Source organism: Tachysurus vachellii, chromosome 6 (genome assembly GCF_030014155.1).
Source record: "Tachysurus vachellii isolate PV-2020 chromosome 6, HZAU_Pvac_v1, whole genome shotgun sequence".
In the NCBI taxonomy this organism is placed as follows: Eukaryota; Metazoa; Chordata; class Actinopteri; order Siluriformes; family Bagridae; genus Tachysurus; species Tachysurus vachellii.
Genome location: NC_083465.1, coordinates 29,899,980 through 29,916,958, shown reverse-complemented (window position 1 = coordinate 29,916,958; position 16,979 = coordinate 29,899,980). Strand labels below are relative to the sequence as shown.

General features: G+C 38.2%; 1 protein-coding gene across 8 annotated transcripts in view; it reads right to left on the bottom strand.

Moving 5' to 3' along the window:
• Positions 1–16,979, bottom strand: part of tenm3 (teneurin transmembrane protein 3) — a 355,350-nt gene that overhangs the window by 96,292 nt on the left and 242,079 nt on the right. For all 8 annotated transcript variants that reach the window (XM_060873214.1, XM_060873217.1, XM_060873218.1 and 5 more), the window contains 4 exons: positions 9,597–9,811; positions 6,291–6,501; positions 3,298–3,399; positions 2,623–2,817 (listed from right to left, as the gene is read on the bottom strand). In XM_060873214.1, the coding sequence (XP_060729197.1) occupies positions 2,623–2,817; positions 3,298–3,399; positions 6,291–6,501; positions 9,597–9,811 (723 nt within the window). The remainder of the gene's footprint in view (positions 1–2,622; positions 2,818–3,297; positions 3,400–6,290; positions 6,502–9,596; positions 9,812–16,979) is intronic.

Below are 16,979 nucleotides of genomic sequence, written 5' to 3'. Positions count from 1 at the left end.
GGCAGAATGTGGAGTGCATGTTTATTACAGGTGTGTGTTTGTTTTAATTAAAACCTAAACACTGTTCCAGGAACAAGATGTTACTTACAGTAATGTATAATTAGTAACAACTAATAATTGGCCACAGCTAGCACGCACATGAGCACATGTACATGTAAAGAGAAATGTACAGTGTGTGTTTGTATTAACACCGCACTTCTCTGTGTGCTACACAACCTAATCTGAACCCTAAGGTCCAACACAGCGAAAATGTCAGTTTAAAGAGTTCCCGCTCAGGAGCTTTCAGGAATTAGAGGAACTGTCCTCAAAGCTGTTTCCTTCATCTAACCTCAGCTAATCACCAGGGATTTCCTGGAGTCAAACGGAGGTGTGAAATGTTAATTCATGCTTCTTGAGACCTATCTTTTGGATACAACCCACGACTAACACACTAATCCTGCTCGTCTGACCTTGAGTGGTCACTGCCTCTCATTTCCCCTTGCTTTAGTCAACCTAACTGATATTTTAAAAGCGTTTCACATGAGGGAAAATGCAGACTTCAGGAGCAGAACTTAGCCTCAAGGATTTTACCCAATTTCATCATCAGGAAATGAGACCTGACTGAAGCAACTTGGTGATTTTGTCACTAGATTTGGAAACTTTTAAGAGGCTTGTATTGACTTTATTTAGAGTTTCAGCAGATGATCACAATCTTTCCTGACAGCCAATCACTAATCACCATTGCTCCTAACAACCAAATACTAATCACCATTGCTCCTAACAAACAATCCCTAATCACCATTGCTCCTAACAACCAAATACTAATCACCATTGCTCCTAACAACCAATCACTAATCACCATTGCTCCTAACAAACAATCACTAATCACCATTGCTCCTAACAACCAATCCCTGATCACCATTGTTCCTAACAACCGATCAGCCAATCACTAATCACCATGGTTCCTAACAACCAATCACTAATTACTATTGCTCCTAACAACCAATCACTAATCACCATTGCTCCTAACAAACAATCACTAATCACCATTGCTCCTAACAAACAATCACTAATCACCATTGCTCCTAACAACCAATCCCTGATCACCATTGTTCTTAACAACCGATCAGCCAATCACTAATCACCATGGCTCCTAAAAACCAATCACTAATTACTATTACTCCTAACAACCAATCACTAATCACCATTGCTCCTAACAACCAATCACTAATTACTATTACTCCTAACAACCAATCACTAATCACCATTGCTCCTAACAACCAATCACTAATCACCATTGTTCCTATCAACCAACCACTAATCACCATTGTTACCGTGACCAATCACTGATCACTATTGTTCCTGTCAACCAATCACCCACCATTGTTCCCAATGACCAATCAGCCAATCACCGATCACCATTGTTCCCAATCAGCCAATCACTGATCACCATTGTTCCTGACTGAATCACTGATCATAATTATTTGCCCCATTGATCACCCACACAATTCTTTGCTCTTGGATTTAAACTCTTGGTGATGTTTACAGTAATAATACCAAGTTATTCCAGCTGTAACTGGATTCTTCGTGTTTGTTTCCCAGCTCTTCACTGCCGAGCTCTCAATAAGAATGACAGAACTTTATAAAGACCTGAGTAGTTTGTTTGTGGAGCCGTGATCAAAGATGACTTCCTTTTATTATAAGACAGAATTTCTAATCTATTTTTTGTTCTCTCCTTCTTAGAGCATTTTCAAAATCTCTTCTTTCTTCATGTAACACCTTTTGCAACGGATCATGAACATTTAATGAATATGCAAATGAGTCTATGACTTTATCCAGTGACTTCTAGTGACTTTCTTGAGTGTGACACAGGTTGTGAGGGTTGTGGAGAGCAGCTCATTTGGACTAACACTCAAAACAGCACAATAAGCAGCACAATAAGCAGACTAAGGTCGCTCTCACAAGGACATCTTTGTCATTCATTACAGAACACATTGGTATGCGCTGCTGGGTTGGTGTAGATGTGTTTTTTGGGTGAAGATTGATTTTTTTTTTTTTTACATCAATCCCCAAATATATACCCGATAAGAGGGCTTAAACAGAACACACTGCTCAAGCCGCTCTCTAATCCTCTAGTGATTTATATTCTCTCAGCTTGAGATTGAACAGAAAAATGTATTTAAGGTAATCAGAATTTCATGGCATGCTGTTTCAGGAAAATAATCAACAATTTGATGGTGTGATAAAGTAAATTTACTTTCTTTTTAGCAAACCATGGTTAGCAGTTCATCAGAGCTAACTCAGGTCATGCTAACCAGCTAGCTGGATAGTAATCTGTTTATAGAGTAGATGCTGGAGGTGTGTAGGTTTGAAGGTGAGTGTACAGAACGGGACCGTAGATCTCTGGATGTGGTCTACAAACCACAATCAATTTCCTCAACACTGACTGAAGCCCCGCCCCTGATTGCATCCTATTGGCTGACGTCAAAAATCATTGGGAACAAGACAAGTGCGTTCCAGTTCTCTTAGACAGGTGCTGCAGCTTGGAAAATAGATTATGTGTAATAAAGTGACAGAAAGTTTGCATTTTGTGCTTTAATCATGATTCAGAATCGAATTTATTGAATCGAATTGTAGCGTTACCTTCCTCGCAGTTTTCCCCCTTGTATCCGGCGTTACACACACATGCCCCCATGATGCAAATGCCGTGGCCACCACAGTGGATGTCGATGCACTGGTTGTTGGGGACGTCACACTCGGTGCCTTTCCACCCACTGTAGCACAGACAGCGCCCCCTGGAGTACTGACCGTTCCCACTGCACAACACCGGGCACGCAGCTGGAACAAAGGATCATGTGATTGATCAGCTAACGCTAACAAACAAAGAAAGTCTAATGCAACTAAAGAATTTGTTGAAATAGAACTATAATATCATCTGTCTAAATCAACCTTCACACAGACTTCATGGCTTAGCCGATGATGCTAAATGTAATTATATTGTAGTGTTAGTTATATTGAGCATTTTATTACAAATTTTCTGCCATGTCTGAGGTAAATGTTGAAATTCCAGATGCCTTTGTCTCATTTTTACTATCATTGTGCCTATAAATGTTCTTTATATTTCTTTGGTTTTAAATTGTTTCAAAATTAATTGTATTTTTCTACGAGACAGGATGGAGTGTTCAGATCTCAATGCTAGCTGATTCACTAATTACATCCAATCAGTGAACGCTCTGCTAGACAGCTGCACTCCATCTAATAACAATCTAAAACCAATTACAACATGTGTGTGTAAGTGTGTGTGTGTGTGTGTGTTACCTCGTGAACAATCAGGCCCAAGGAATCCTGGGAAACAATGACACGTTCCTGAACGACAATCTCCGTTGCCATGACAATTATGTGGACACTCAGTCACAGAATCTGTGTTGAAAAATTGAGAGGCACAAAGAGAGAGAGAGAGAGAGAGAGAGAGAGAGAGAGAGAGAGAGAGAGAGAGAGAGAAAGAGAGAGATGCGTTAATTGAGGAGGTAGGGTGTGTGAATAAGCAGGCTTTGTGAAGTGTGTGAGGTTTGTGAGGTCTTTAATTAAATGTCGCAGATGTGTGATGCAGACGAAGCTGGCGCTGCTTTAATGAACCAATCACAGAGCTATTACTACCAATTAACGCACAAAGTAAAGCACACACGCGCACACACACACTCACACATACACACAGCCTACGGGATGATAGACACGGCTCAGTGGTCTCCAGAAATGACAAACACACGCTAACACAAAGCAATGCCCAAAAGCAAAGTAACAAATAAGCTATTACCTGTTAAACACACACTCACAGACGCTAACACACACACGCACACACACACACACAGTTATGTGTACATTAATCGACACATTGTTTTGAGACTCTTAGTAGTCATGATTGTTACACAATGTTTACTTTTCTCTGCACAATAATTGTTTAGTGGTTTATTCGAGATTTTCATTTACACTGTATTTCTAGATATACATTTGCTCAGTCACTGTGAGACATCCACATTGTTAGATAACACAGACAGGCTAAGTGCTAGCTAGATCATTATTTTAGTCATACAGAGTCTTCTTGTAGTAATTTATCAGCGCATCTGAAGTAAATGTTGATATTCTTACTGGGTTTGTCTGATTTCCACTGTTGCTTTGTATACACAGCATCTATAAAAGACATGTCCCAGCTCGATATATTCTAATTTAATTTGTATAAAGCATTTAATTAGTCACTTAGAAACACTTCCACTGTTTACTCTAATTTTCCCTATGAACGAACAAACAGCTAATTAACATGGGAAAGCTATGTGCTAGGTAACAAATCATAATTTTAGTTCTATCACGTATTTCCAATTTCATGTCATTTAAACGTTTATATTCTGGACAGATTTGTTTATTATCACTGTCATTGTACTTTTACAAAAATATTTAACAGCTAGCACGAGTTAATGCTAACTAATTATATAGAAAATTACCCACACATATATTCGGATTCTATATACTGTATACTGTTATTCACAATGAGTCTGTCTTGTTTCTAATCAATTACATTTTATGTGTAAATGATTTAATAGCTTAATTATAAGCATCTAAAACTTGCTAGCTTTCGCTCAGTGTGCGTATTTCCAAGTGGCCTTCTGAACAGTTTATCAAGCTGAGTATCTGATCCCACTTAAAGCAACACTATTGTGAACAGGCTCAGGTATTGACACTCTACAACGTGCAAATTTACACACACTTGTTTGTACGTCGTCTCACTCCATCGCTGAGGCAACGAGGGGAAGTTATGACACAGGCTGTCGATATTTTCATTAAGTGGTGGAGAAAAGGGGTTTGTCCTGGAGAGGCCAGAGTGACAATGTAATGAAGTGAACCGCCCTGCTTGTCTTCCTTGGTTATTACCGTGTTATTACCCTCTCTCTCTCTCGGGATCTCTCTTTCTCTATTTCAACATACGCACACACACACATGCACACACACACACAATCAATTTTCATTTCCAAAAGGTTAACTTATTACACGCAGAGCAGCAGTCCGGGTGCTATAGTCCCGCTGCTAATTTCCCTCTATGTCGGGACTGGTGATCGAATCGAAGGAAATTACTCCATACGAAAGACAGACAGAGAGAAGAGAGAGAAAGAGAGTGAGGGAGAGAGAGAAACAAAGGTGTGGGGGTGCATATGAAAAGGCCTGTGGGTCACCAGCGCTTTGAAGCCTGCTGCAGCCTGCCAAGCATTTAAGTCGGTGATCAATAAAGCTCTGATGAGCATTACACACACACCTGTGCGCACACACACACACACACACACACACCAAGAGTATGACAATAAACCAAATCCATAAAAGTTCTCAATAACACAACAGATTGTGGTGTTTTAAAAGCCTCCTCAGGCCATAAATGCTAGCCAGAGTTAGCAGCACATGGCTAACACCTAGTATTCTTTTATTACTATCCATTATTGGAAAACACACAAACCAATATTTTGTTATTTATGTTTGAAAGGCAGAAAACCAAACACTTGTTCTTTAAGCTAACTCCTAGCTTCATTGTAAGGCATGTTACTGTATTGTTTTATGAGAGAACTGCAGAAAGATATATAACAGATTTTTTTATTAAAAATAGATTGATGATTGTGGTATTTTAAAGCAAGCATTCCTTCATTATTAGCGTTACATTTTTACTAGCCAGTGTTAATTAAATTATTAATTAGAATATTAATAATTACATCTGTTTATCACTAAATGATAACCAAATCTAACAAGATTCCTCTTATTACTATCCATTATAGAAAGCACACAGAAGTTACTGCACAGTACAGAATAGTAGATGCTAGTTTTACTTTATTATTAGCCCCATTAGCAGGCAGTAAATTATAACAGAATTTCATTACTACAATCTTTGTGTTTTTTTTTTTACTTAACTCAGCCATGAATTTAAATTTAAAACGCAAGCTAGCAGGCTTTGTTTTTCTCATTTCTCATGTCAAAATAACAAAGCTAACTGACTGACACATAATCCCCAATGCTAATTAGCCAGTTTCTCTAATAAACACGAAAAATAAGATGTAAGACGACATTTCTGGAGCTTTGTTTCCCTCGGGATTGTTGCAATTGATCATCACTGAGACATAGAAGACATTTTGGGAATTTTAAACACAAACGTTTATAGTTATAGAGTCTAAAGAAACAGTCTGAAGCCGTGAGGCATACTGTAGCATGGCTAAGTCATGAACAATACGCTGAGGTTAGCTGAAGTAAACAGAATAAATAAGTGAAAACGTAGAGCTAACCTATGATGATGGTGTTGTAGGAAACTTGTTCTGTGTTTTTGCCATCGTTGTAGAAAGCCATGTGCCAGATTCCTGAGTCGAAGAAGCGGATGAACTCTGCCTCGTGGACGTTCACGGATCTCGCTCTCCTTAGAGATCCCTCCATTTCCACCAGGCCTCTTTTCTCCTTCGTGATCAAACGGCTGCCGTCGAGCAACTCCACGAAGTCGTACTATACCAAACAACACAACACAAACAGCAATATTAGCATAATATACTCACTAAATACACACAAAGAAAGCAGAAACTACTACTTGTTAGCATCTAGCATTACAGCACTGACTATACGCTTCCAGGGAAAACAAACATGATGTAAACAATATTTTTTGCGAGCGATTTTGAATGCTAGAAAGCTAACACACATGGTAACACAATCAGTACTGAATACTCAGAGACAAGATGCTATAAACTGTCTATAATTAATCCATAATCCTAAATATAACCTGACAAACACAAAGGTGAAGAATTTCCACAAGGCTAATTATCCACTTATTATACTAACAATCATGTTCAATTACACTGACATGCTATTCGCTATATTAAACAAATTAGCCTTTCATTTGTGTGTAATTAAACATACAGCAACAAACACACACCTGTCATAAACCTGAGCATCACTCAGATGTTCCTCAGACTTTCCTAAACTTCCCTAAAATAACGATCGTTCTCAATTAAATATTATGTCACAATGAAAAGCTAACACACATGCTAATGCTATTTGTACTATTAAACACAGGACATCGCATTAACAATTAAATAACCAAACTGTTTCTTTTTGTTCAGATGTAGCTAATTAGCCAGAGGCTTCTTTTTTTTTTAATAATTTAATATTAAAATGAATGCATTCTTTGCCTTCAAACTTTAGGCCATGCCCCTTTCGGCCCTGAGGATGAAAGTGATTATATATGACAGTATGCTAGGTTAGCTTTCTCACTCAATGGATTTGCGTTCTCACTCAACAGATTAGTTTTCTCACTCACTAGAATGGCTTTCTCACTCACTAAGTTAGCTTTCTCACTCACTAGGTTAGCTTTCTCACTCACTAAGTTAGCTTTCTCACTCAATGGATTTGCGTTCTCACTCAACAGATTAGTTTTCTCACTCACTAGAATGGCTTTCTCACTCACTAAGTTAGCTTTCTCACTCACTAAGTTAGCTTTCTCACTCACTAAGTTAGCTTTCTCACTCAGTAAGTTAGCTTTCTCACTCACTAAGTTAGCTTTCTCACTCATTAAGTTAGCTTTCTCACTCACTAGGTTAGCTTTCTCACTCACTAAGTTAGCTTTCTCACTCACTAAGTTAGCTTTCTCACTCATTAAGTTAGCTTTCTCACTCACTAGGTTAGCTTTCTCACTCACTAAGTTAGCTTTCTCACTCACTAAGTTAGCTTTCTCACTCACTAAGTTAGCTTTCTCACTCAGTAAGTTAGCTTTCTCACTCACTAAGTTAGCTTTCTCACTCATTAAGTTAGCTTTCTCACTCACTAGGTTAGCTTTCTCACTCACTAAGTTAGCTTTCTCACTCACTAAGTTAGCTTTCTCACTCATTAAGTTAGCTTTCTCACTCACTAGGTTAGCTTTCTCACTCACTAGGTTAGCTTTCTCACTCACTAAGTTAGCTTTCTCACTCACTAGGTTAGCTTTCTCACTAGCTTTCAATCTTTTCAGTTAAGGCAGTTCCTTCTGCCTTCAGACAAAGTGTATGTAAAGGGGGGATAGATAGACAGATAGAGAAACAGACAGAAAGAAGGTACAGACAGACACAGCTTTGACAATAGAATATAAATAAAGAGATAGAGAGAGAGAGAGAGAGAGAGCTAAACAACAGATAGAGATAGACAGACTAAGAGAGAGAGAGAGAGAGAGAGAGAGAGAGAGAGAGAGAGAGAGAGAGAAAGAGAGAAAGAGAGAGAAACAACAAATAGAGATAGACAGACCAAGAGAGAGAAAGAGAGAGAGAGAGAGAGAAAACAACAGATAGAGATAGACAAAGCAAGAGAGACAGAGAGAGAGACAGAACAGGCCAAGAGAATGAGACAGAGAATGGAAGAGAAGGCAAAACAGAGAGAGAGGAAGAAAGAGAGAGAGACAAACAGACAGACAGAGACACAAAGAGAGAAGGAGAAACAGAATATTGGCCACAGATTTAGCCGAGTTTCTTCGTCTTTCTCATTTCACACAACACATTTTTCTTATCTTAAAAAAAGAAAAGAAAACGAGACGGAAGCAAACAGACGGAGACGAGCAAGAGAAAAGACGCCGTTTCGACCTGCGGAGGAGTCTGCAGACTTAACTCCCATCTCTTATCCGTTCATCCGTCAATATCCCTTCATTCCGTCCTTCTGTACAGCCTTAAAGAAACATATCGATTCATCTGTGGCAACTAAAGGGACCGAGCGGCACCGGGGCGTCTCTGGGTATTGACTTCCATTACGGAGCTTTCAGCTGACAATTACCTCGATTAACAGGCTGCTCGTGGCGTGACAGCTCGCCTGCACGTCGCTGAAGTCAGAGACACGCCAGCGCTAGTCACACAGCGTGGACTCCATTTACTAAAGTAGCTAAAGTTACCAAGGACAACTTCAGTTATCTTGATAGCATTGATTAGTATTAGCATTAGTTCCTTTCCCTTCCCCAAGACAACTCCTTGTCTTCTCCTGAGCTTCGAGGTAAACAAAACCACAAGAATAAACAAACAAACAACATAAAATAAACATCAACAAGTGTGTAAGTTGCTGTGTACATGCCAACTCGTATAAGCTAACAGTCTTATAGCAGAACGGCATAAGAAATGGAAAGTGGGTATTCCTGACTGTAGTGTGTATTGTATTCCTGACTGTATTGTGTATTGGGTGACTGTAGTGTATAATGTGTATAGTGTGTAGTGTATGACTGTAGTGTGTAGTGTATGACTGTATGACGTTTTTTTCTGACTGTATGACGTTGAGTACATAAGATCGACAGTCCTCCGTCTAAGACACCTGATGATTATCGAGTTACACAAATATCTATACTCACTACGTGGCCTGCCCACTTACTTTTACATACTTTTAAAGGATTTTACTAGGCAAACTACGCAGGACTTGGAAAAGGGGTTCAGCGCCTTAACACTAGAATTAACACATGTTAGCTTTGTGAGGCTAACGCTGAGTCGTTTATTGACAAAACCCCACAGCATGTATGTTAATTGATTACTTATTTGTTATGGATGTCTATGTATTACTGGATGTGGTTCCTCTGATTGTGTGTGCATGTGGGTGTGTGTTACCTGAGTGTGTGACGGTGGCAGGCCCTTGCGTCCATACACTCCGACGAGTGCATCTCTCTGCAGCGAAATGTTGAACTTGAGTGATTGTGGCTGATCGATGAAAAGCTGAGAACGCCAAAACATTCCAGGAGGAACGTCCTGCACCGCCCGTCTCCCCACATCCACCTCACCTGTGTCTATAGTGTTATTCTCCTGACTGTACACACCCCCTTTACCTGCACAAAGAGAGAGAGAGAGAGAGAGAGAGAGAGAGAGAGAGAGAGAGAGAGAGAGAGAGAGAGAGAAAACAAATGTTACAGCAAACGTCTGAAGAAAAAGATATAAAATTTATTTAAAACAGTACAAATGTATTGAGACTTTAATTCTTACACTATTCTTTAGTTGTGCATTTTAATGACATTTAGTTACAAGTGTTTCTTATTATTGTCTTTTTTTATTAGTTCCAATTTCAATTTATATTATTATTTCCTAATTATGATTTAAATAATGATTCTTTAAATTAGTCTTTGTTTTCTTCTGCATCAAGATTTTGTTTCTATTTTCAAGTTCCTATTATTTTTATTTGTATTAAATGTTTTACATGTAGTTTTTCCTACAAAATTGTGTGTAGTGTGACTGTAGTGTGTAGTGTGTGATTATAGTGTGTAGTGTATGACTGTAGTGAGTATAGTGTGTATAGTGTGTAGTGTATGACTGTAGTGTGTATTGGGTGACTGTAGTGTATAATGTGTATAGTGTGTAGTGTATGACTGTAGTGTGTAGTGTATGACTGTAGTCTGTAGTGTGTATAGTGTGTAGTGTGTGACTGTAGTGTGTATAGTGTGTAGTGTGTGACTAAGGTGTGTATAGTGTGCAGTGTGTGACTGTAGTGTGTATAGTGTGTAGTGTATGACTGTAGTGTGTAGTGTATGACTGTAGTGTGTAGTGTATGACTGTAGTGTGTAGTGTATGACTGTAGTCTGTAGTGTGTATAGTGTGTAGTGTGTGACTGTAGTGTGTATAGTGTGTAGTGTGTGACTGTAGTGTGTATAGTGTGTTGTGTGTGGCTGTAGTGTGTAGTGTGTATAGTGTGTGACCGTAGTGTGTATAGTGTGTAGTGTATGACTGTAGTGTGTAGTGTATGACTGTAGTGTGTAGTGTATGACTGTAGTCTGTAGTGTGTATAGTGTGTAGTGTGTGACTGTAGTGTGTATAGTGTGTGGTGTGTGACTGTAGACTGTAGTGTGTATAGTGTGTAGTGTGTGACTGTAGTGTGTATAGTGTGTAGTGTGTGACTGTAGTGTGTATAGTGTGTAGTGTGTGACTGTAGACTGTAGTGTGTATAGTGTGTAGTGTGTGACTGTACTGTGTATAGTGTGTAGTGTGTGACTGTAGTGTGTATAGTGTGTAGTGTGTAACTGTAGACTGTAGTGTGTAGAGTGTCTAGTGTGTGACTGTAGTCTGTAGTGTGTATAGTGTGTAGTGTGTGACTGTAGTGTGTACTGTGTGATTACAGACAGAGTCTAACCCGATGTGATTACTTTTCTGTGTTGAGGTCTAATGAAATGAAAATCCTAAATATGGACTCGAATGGATATACTATAACATCACAAATACATAAATAAACAAATAAAAATCAACAGGTATAGTTTACTCAACTTTTGTACCAGAACTCTGTACATAACGTGTGTGTGTGTGTGTGTGTGTGTGTGAGAGAGAGAGAGAGAGAGAAATATCTAGCTTGCTAGCTTGTTAAATAAACAGTGCCGTTCAGCCCAGAACTCGTTACTCTCCCACACAACATAAAATAAAAACCGAGACTTAACACTTAGCAGCAGGTCATGTGAGGCTTTGTGAATTATATTGGATGGCGTTAATGCAGACACACACCCACACTTCCTGCTAAATGTGTACCCCAGCCCGGTGGTTTGACCCAGACCGGGATTCAGAGAAAAATGCCTGACTCTCCAGCGTGTAATTTTTCAGAGGCGTTTTTTGGAAATCACACATGGTGTCTGATTACATACAGACACTCGGGTCCAAAAAAATCCGAGTCCATTATTGAAACCTGTTTTCATTTTATGATATATTTTACATTTTCCTCAGTCGCTCCTTATTATTCAAGAGGCCTTTATTCAAAACAGGGACAGATCCAATCCTGTCTGAGTCTTCTCGTCTCCACACACTATACGACTTGTTTATTTTATTTTATTTTATTGTTATGACAATATAGCTTATAATGTTAATTATTATTATGTTTCCTTAACAACTAACACCTGATATGGACTCCTTTTAGCTTTAAATCTTATCTTCCTTGTAACTCTCAGCCAAGTCTTGTTTGAGAATTATCATTGAATTACTTTTCAATACATGATGAAATAAAATAACAGTTCTTGGTAGTTGGACTCAGACTTTTGGTCCCTCTGTCTCTGTATATTGCATTACAGGAGACAGACGAGTCTGAGCTCATGCACTCACTAATGGAAACCAGCTGGCATTAATACACCATTAATTATTCCATAAAGCGCTTAGCAGGCTAACACTAAACCATCCCGTTGTGGCAGAACTCTGTCCCACCGACTCAGACCGTATCTTAAAATTTTATAGCAACATCGCTGTAACATTTATTTTAGAATAAACCTCCAATCCATCTTATTTATGCTGATCTCAGCGATGAGCAATATAAACAACTCTGAGGGAAATGGAGCATCAAAACCACTTCCCATGTGCTTCCTATTCAACACTGGGAGGAAAACGCATAATACACTCATCATTCAAGTAATAGCAGTTCCGAGAACGTAGTTTCTAGGAAACTAGGAAACAAGGACAATGGGCATGAGATAGCTAAAGTCTTTGGTTAACACTTCAGCTAGCTGGCACATTAAGTTAAAACTCAGTGAGAGTGGAAAACAGATTCATCAGCAATATCGACTTATACCTCAGATGAGTTGGTAAATTATTAACAAAATACTCAGTACACATAAAATGTTCACTAGCGAGCGCATGGCTGCTAATCTGTTATACAGGGGGGAAAAAAGACCCAGTGATGATGGAAGCAAGACAAATACATTGGAAACATCAACATTTACCTCAGTTATGTTGAGAAATTACTAATAAAATACTCAGTAAAGTTAAAATGCTTTCAACTACGTGGCACATGAACGCTAATTTGTTATACAGACAAAATGTAATCTTTCAGTGGCTATGGAAACAAGCGAAAAACACTGTGAATAACAACATTTACCTCAAAATTGTTGGATTACTTAAAAGAAAACCATAAACTAAAACTAATGCACAGTTAGGTAGCACATGGTTGCTAAGTATTTTTTTTATCTACAATGTAAAAGCATTATGGCAACAAACACAAGACAGAAACTTCACACAGAAATATCACCTTTGACCTTAGATGTTTTGGTAAATTGCTAAGACACTAATCAAGACAAAAAGTTTGGGAATATCAACATTTACCTGCAGTGTATTGGCAAAAAATAAAAAAAAAAAAACCTTCAACTACAACAAACTATTTTTTGAAGATCTTTTAATTAGCATGTCTGTGTCAAGTAATAGTTAAAGCAACACAGAATCATTGGAAAGATGAACATTTACCTCTGGTGTGTTTATTGATATGACCTAAATTACAGTTAAGCTAGTTATTAAGTAACTGATAAGTCTTTTATTGTGGGCAAGTGAAATTAAAACACTACAAATATCAATATTTTATTTTATTTTTTACACTCAAAATGATTGTTCAGCTACGAAGAGCATGGCCATTAGCCTGTTATACAGGAAAAAGTAAAGGACGAGTGATAATGCAAGCATAAATTAGTACAGAAATACAAAGTACAGTTAGCATTACTGCTTAGCTAGTTAGCGTATAGTTTTAAAGTCATTGGCAATAGCATAGTGATAATGGAAACAAGATAAAATCATTAGGAATCGCAATATTTACTTCAGATGTGTTAGGAAAGAGTCCTGTGATGTAAATGATAATTAAGCTAGCTGTCACATAACTGTTCCTTATTTTATAACAGAAAAAGTAAAAATGTAGAAACAACAGAAAGAAGATAAGAGGATATTAGCACTTACTTCAGATGTGATCAATGCTAAACTAAAGAGTAGATACTAAGAAAAAACTCTTTACACTTAAAAGAAACGGTTAGCTAGGCAGAATATGGACACTAATCTGTTACTGAGACAAAAAGAAATGCTCAATGACAATTAAACTAAAAGATAAATAGTGGGAATATAAACATTTACCTCAGATGTGTTAGTAAACTAGTAAGAAAATACTAGTACAATGTAATTACTACTATTAAGCTAATATTAAGTACAATATTACTGTTTAATAAGCTAATATTACTGTTTAACCTCTGCTAGTTAGCGTATAGTTGTATAGACTTGGTATTAGCATAGCGGTAATGAAAACCAAGTATAAACATATATTTAAAAAACATTTACCTCAGATGTGTTGGTAAATATCTGGAAAAATAATCCTTATGACTAAAATTACACTGTGTTTACACTTTGCATCGACTGCTAACTAAACTTTCTGACAAATCGTGTCAGTTTCTATTTCACTTATATCTTTATATCTTTTCACTTATATAACTTATATCAGCTCCTTGCTGTAATGCTAATGCTAGCTTGGTAGCCATCAGGATTAGTAGCAGGTGAACTTTCTATCGTAGCCGTTCTAGTTCTGTCTGTTATCCGGGACTCTATGTGAGCTCGAACCGTGCAGAAGTGTGACTTGAGACGCAGTGAGTGTAGACAGGAGCTCGTGTGGAGCGTGAGAATGGAGAGAAACACACCATCTGTGAAGGTCTGATCAGCAGCAGGGTATTGCTCAGGGAGAGAAAAAGAGCGAGGGATAGAAAATGAGTGCCAGGAAGATGCACAGTGGGAAAACGAGGACGAGGAGCAGATCGGTGTTTGGGAGTTTCAGAGGTCTGCTGGCCACTTCAACACTGTGTGTGTGCGTGTGTGTGCGTATGTGCATGTGTATGTGTGTGTGCGTGTGTGTGTGCGTGGTTGCTTGTTGTTAGATCTAAAGCTTGCTTCTCTTCTCTTTTCTCCTCATCTCTATCCATCCTTTCTCCACTCCTCTCTTCATCTTCCATTCTTCCCTTGTCCTTCTTTCTCGTCCTTTTTCCTCTCCACACTTCTTCATCCATTCCTTTCTTCTTGGGTTTTGTCTTCCATTCTTCTTCTTCTTCCTTTCTCGCTCTCCTTTTTTTTTTGCGTTTTTCATTCTAATTAATTTCACTCCTCTTCTCTTCATCCTTTGTTCTAATCTCTCTCTTTATCTCTCTTTCTATTTCTACTTTTCTCTCAATGCACTCTTTCAACAATCATTTCTTCTTTTTCTTCCTCCTCCAACCCTCCTTTCTTGTGTTTGATTCTCTCTTTCATCAGCCTTTTTCCTCTTATCTCCTCTCTATCTTTTCTTTCTCCAGCCTTTTTTCCTCTCCGCACCTCCTCTAATTTTTTTCCCTTTCTCCTTATTATCTCGTATATAACCCTTGCCATTATTTCCTCTTCCTCAATTAATTTTAAATTTTTTCTCTCCTCCTTTCTTTCTTTAGCTTCCTCCGCTCTCTTTATCTTTCCTTTTCTCTGCTATTCTGTCTTTATTTCGTTCTCATCTTCTATTTCTCTTCTCTATTTGTCCATTTTTATCTCTACTTTTTTACTTTCCTTTTTTTTGAAGTTGTTTATTTATTATCTTTTTCTTTGCCTCTGTTCACCACTATTAGATCCCCACTATCACTCTTTTCCTTCATTTTCTCCTTTATGTGTCTTTTTATTTCTTTCCTCTCCACTTTCCTTTTTGGCTCAGTGGCCCATTCAAACTTTTGAGCGTTTGAACCTGTTCATCTACATATCTTCACTTTACTGCCTGTGTGTGTGTGTGTGTGTGTGAGAGAGAGAGAGAGAGAGAGACTGTATGACATCAGGAGAGAATAATGGAGAGTCGCACTTACAGAGAAGTAATTCAGCACTCGGCACTTTTAGCAAAACCGCCGCTAAAGAAGGCGAGGAGCGTGTTTAAATATTAACACCATCGATTCAAATAGAGTAAGGGATGTGAAAGAGAGAGAGAGAGGTAGAAAGGGATGACAAAAAGAATGGGATAAGAGAGCACAGGACACACAAGGTGAATGAGAAGTTTTCTCTTTCGCACAATCTCTCTAACGACGCCACAGCGTGAGGCTAAACGCTAAGCAAACACCCGGCCTGAAGTGACAGATAGCCACATTACCAACACAAACATCTCTCCATCTCTTTCCCACTCTCTCATTCACTCACTCTGCTTCTTCCCTTCCTCTAAACTTCTTATAACCCTTTCTCTCTCTCTTCTTCATCTCGCTATCTGCCGTCCCTCGCTCCATCATTCTGCCTTTCAGCTTCCTCTAACCTTAATCTCTCTCTCTCTCTCTCTCTCTCTCTCTCTCTCATACACACACACACTCACACACACACATCTCGCCTACCATTAAACATGAAAAAAATTCACATGCTGCCGGAGACTTGAAGGGAAAAAAAGATTTCTCATCAATGAAAGTTGCTTCCAGCTTCGCTTTTTAGCAGACGGCTAGAAAGCTATTACATTAAACAAATGAGACCCAGGCGACTCAGGCAGCATCCGGGGAAAGAAAAATATTTTTGTCAGCGTTTCACGTGATGAAACTACTAACCACTGTGCTTACTTTGTATCTGGGAGGCTTTGCGTGCAATGTTTTCATCCTGATGGTTGTGTTGCACAGCATGCTGATGTTAGCCGTATAAAAGTAGAAAAATAAATATATATTTTACTTCAGTCCCGACTGTGCTGCTGTATTTATTTATTTATGGAATATCGCATGTTCTGAAATCTTGACAGAACAAATATTTACTTCAGGATAGTCAAAGCATCAGGTTTAAAATTCGCTAACATACGTTTGGGTTCTACCTGTTCCTCAGAAGATACCAACTTCCACAGAAATCCATTCAGAGAATCAGTGTCGGATTTACAGACCAGGGCTATGAGGCGTAATCAAATTCTCAAGCAAATCGAAGAAACAAGCAACAAATCACCAGAGTATCTGCTCAGAAATTTCATGACAATAAACTGCACAAGTCTGATCAGACTGTCAGCATCAGCACTTCCTGAGAAACAACATGTAAAGAGCTTTAACCTTACAGAAGAACACAGGGAGAGAAGATACAGACTGTACAAGAAACTCAGCAAATCAAACAGTGCAATCTAACAAAAACATCCACATTCACAAATATACTGTACATATATATATATATATATATATATATATATATATATATATATATATGTATATATATATATATATATATATATATATATATATATATATATATATATATATATATATATATATATATATACTC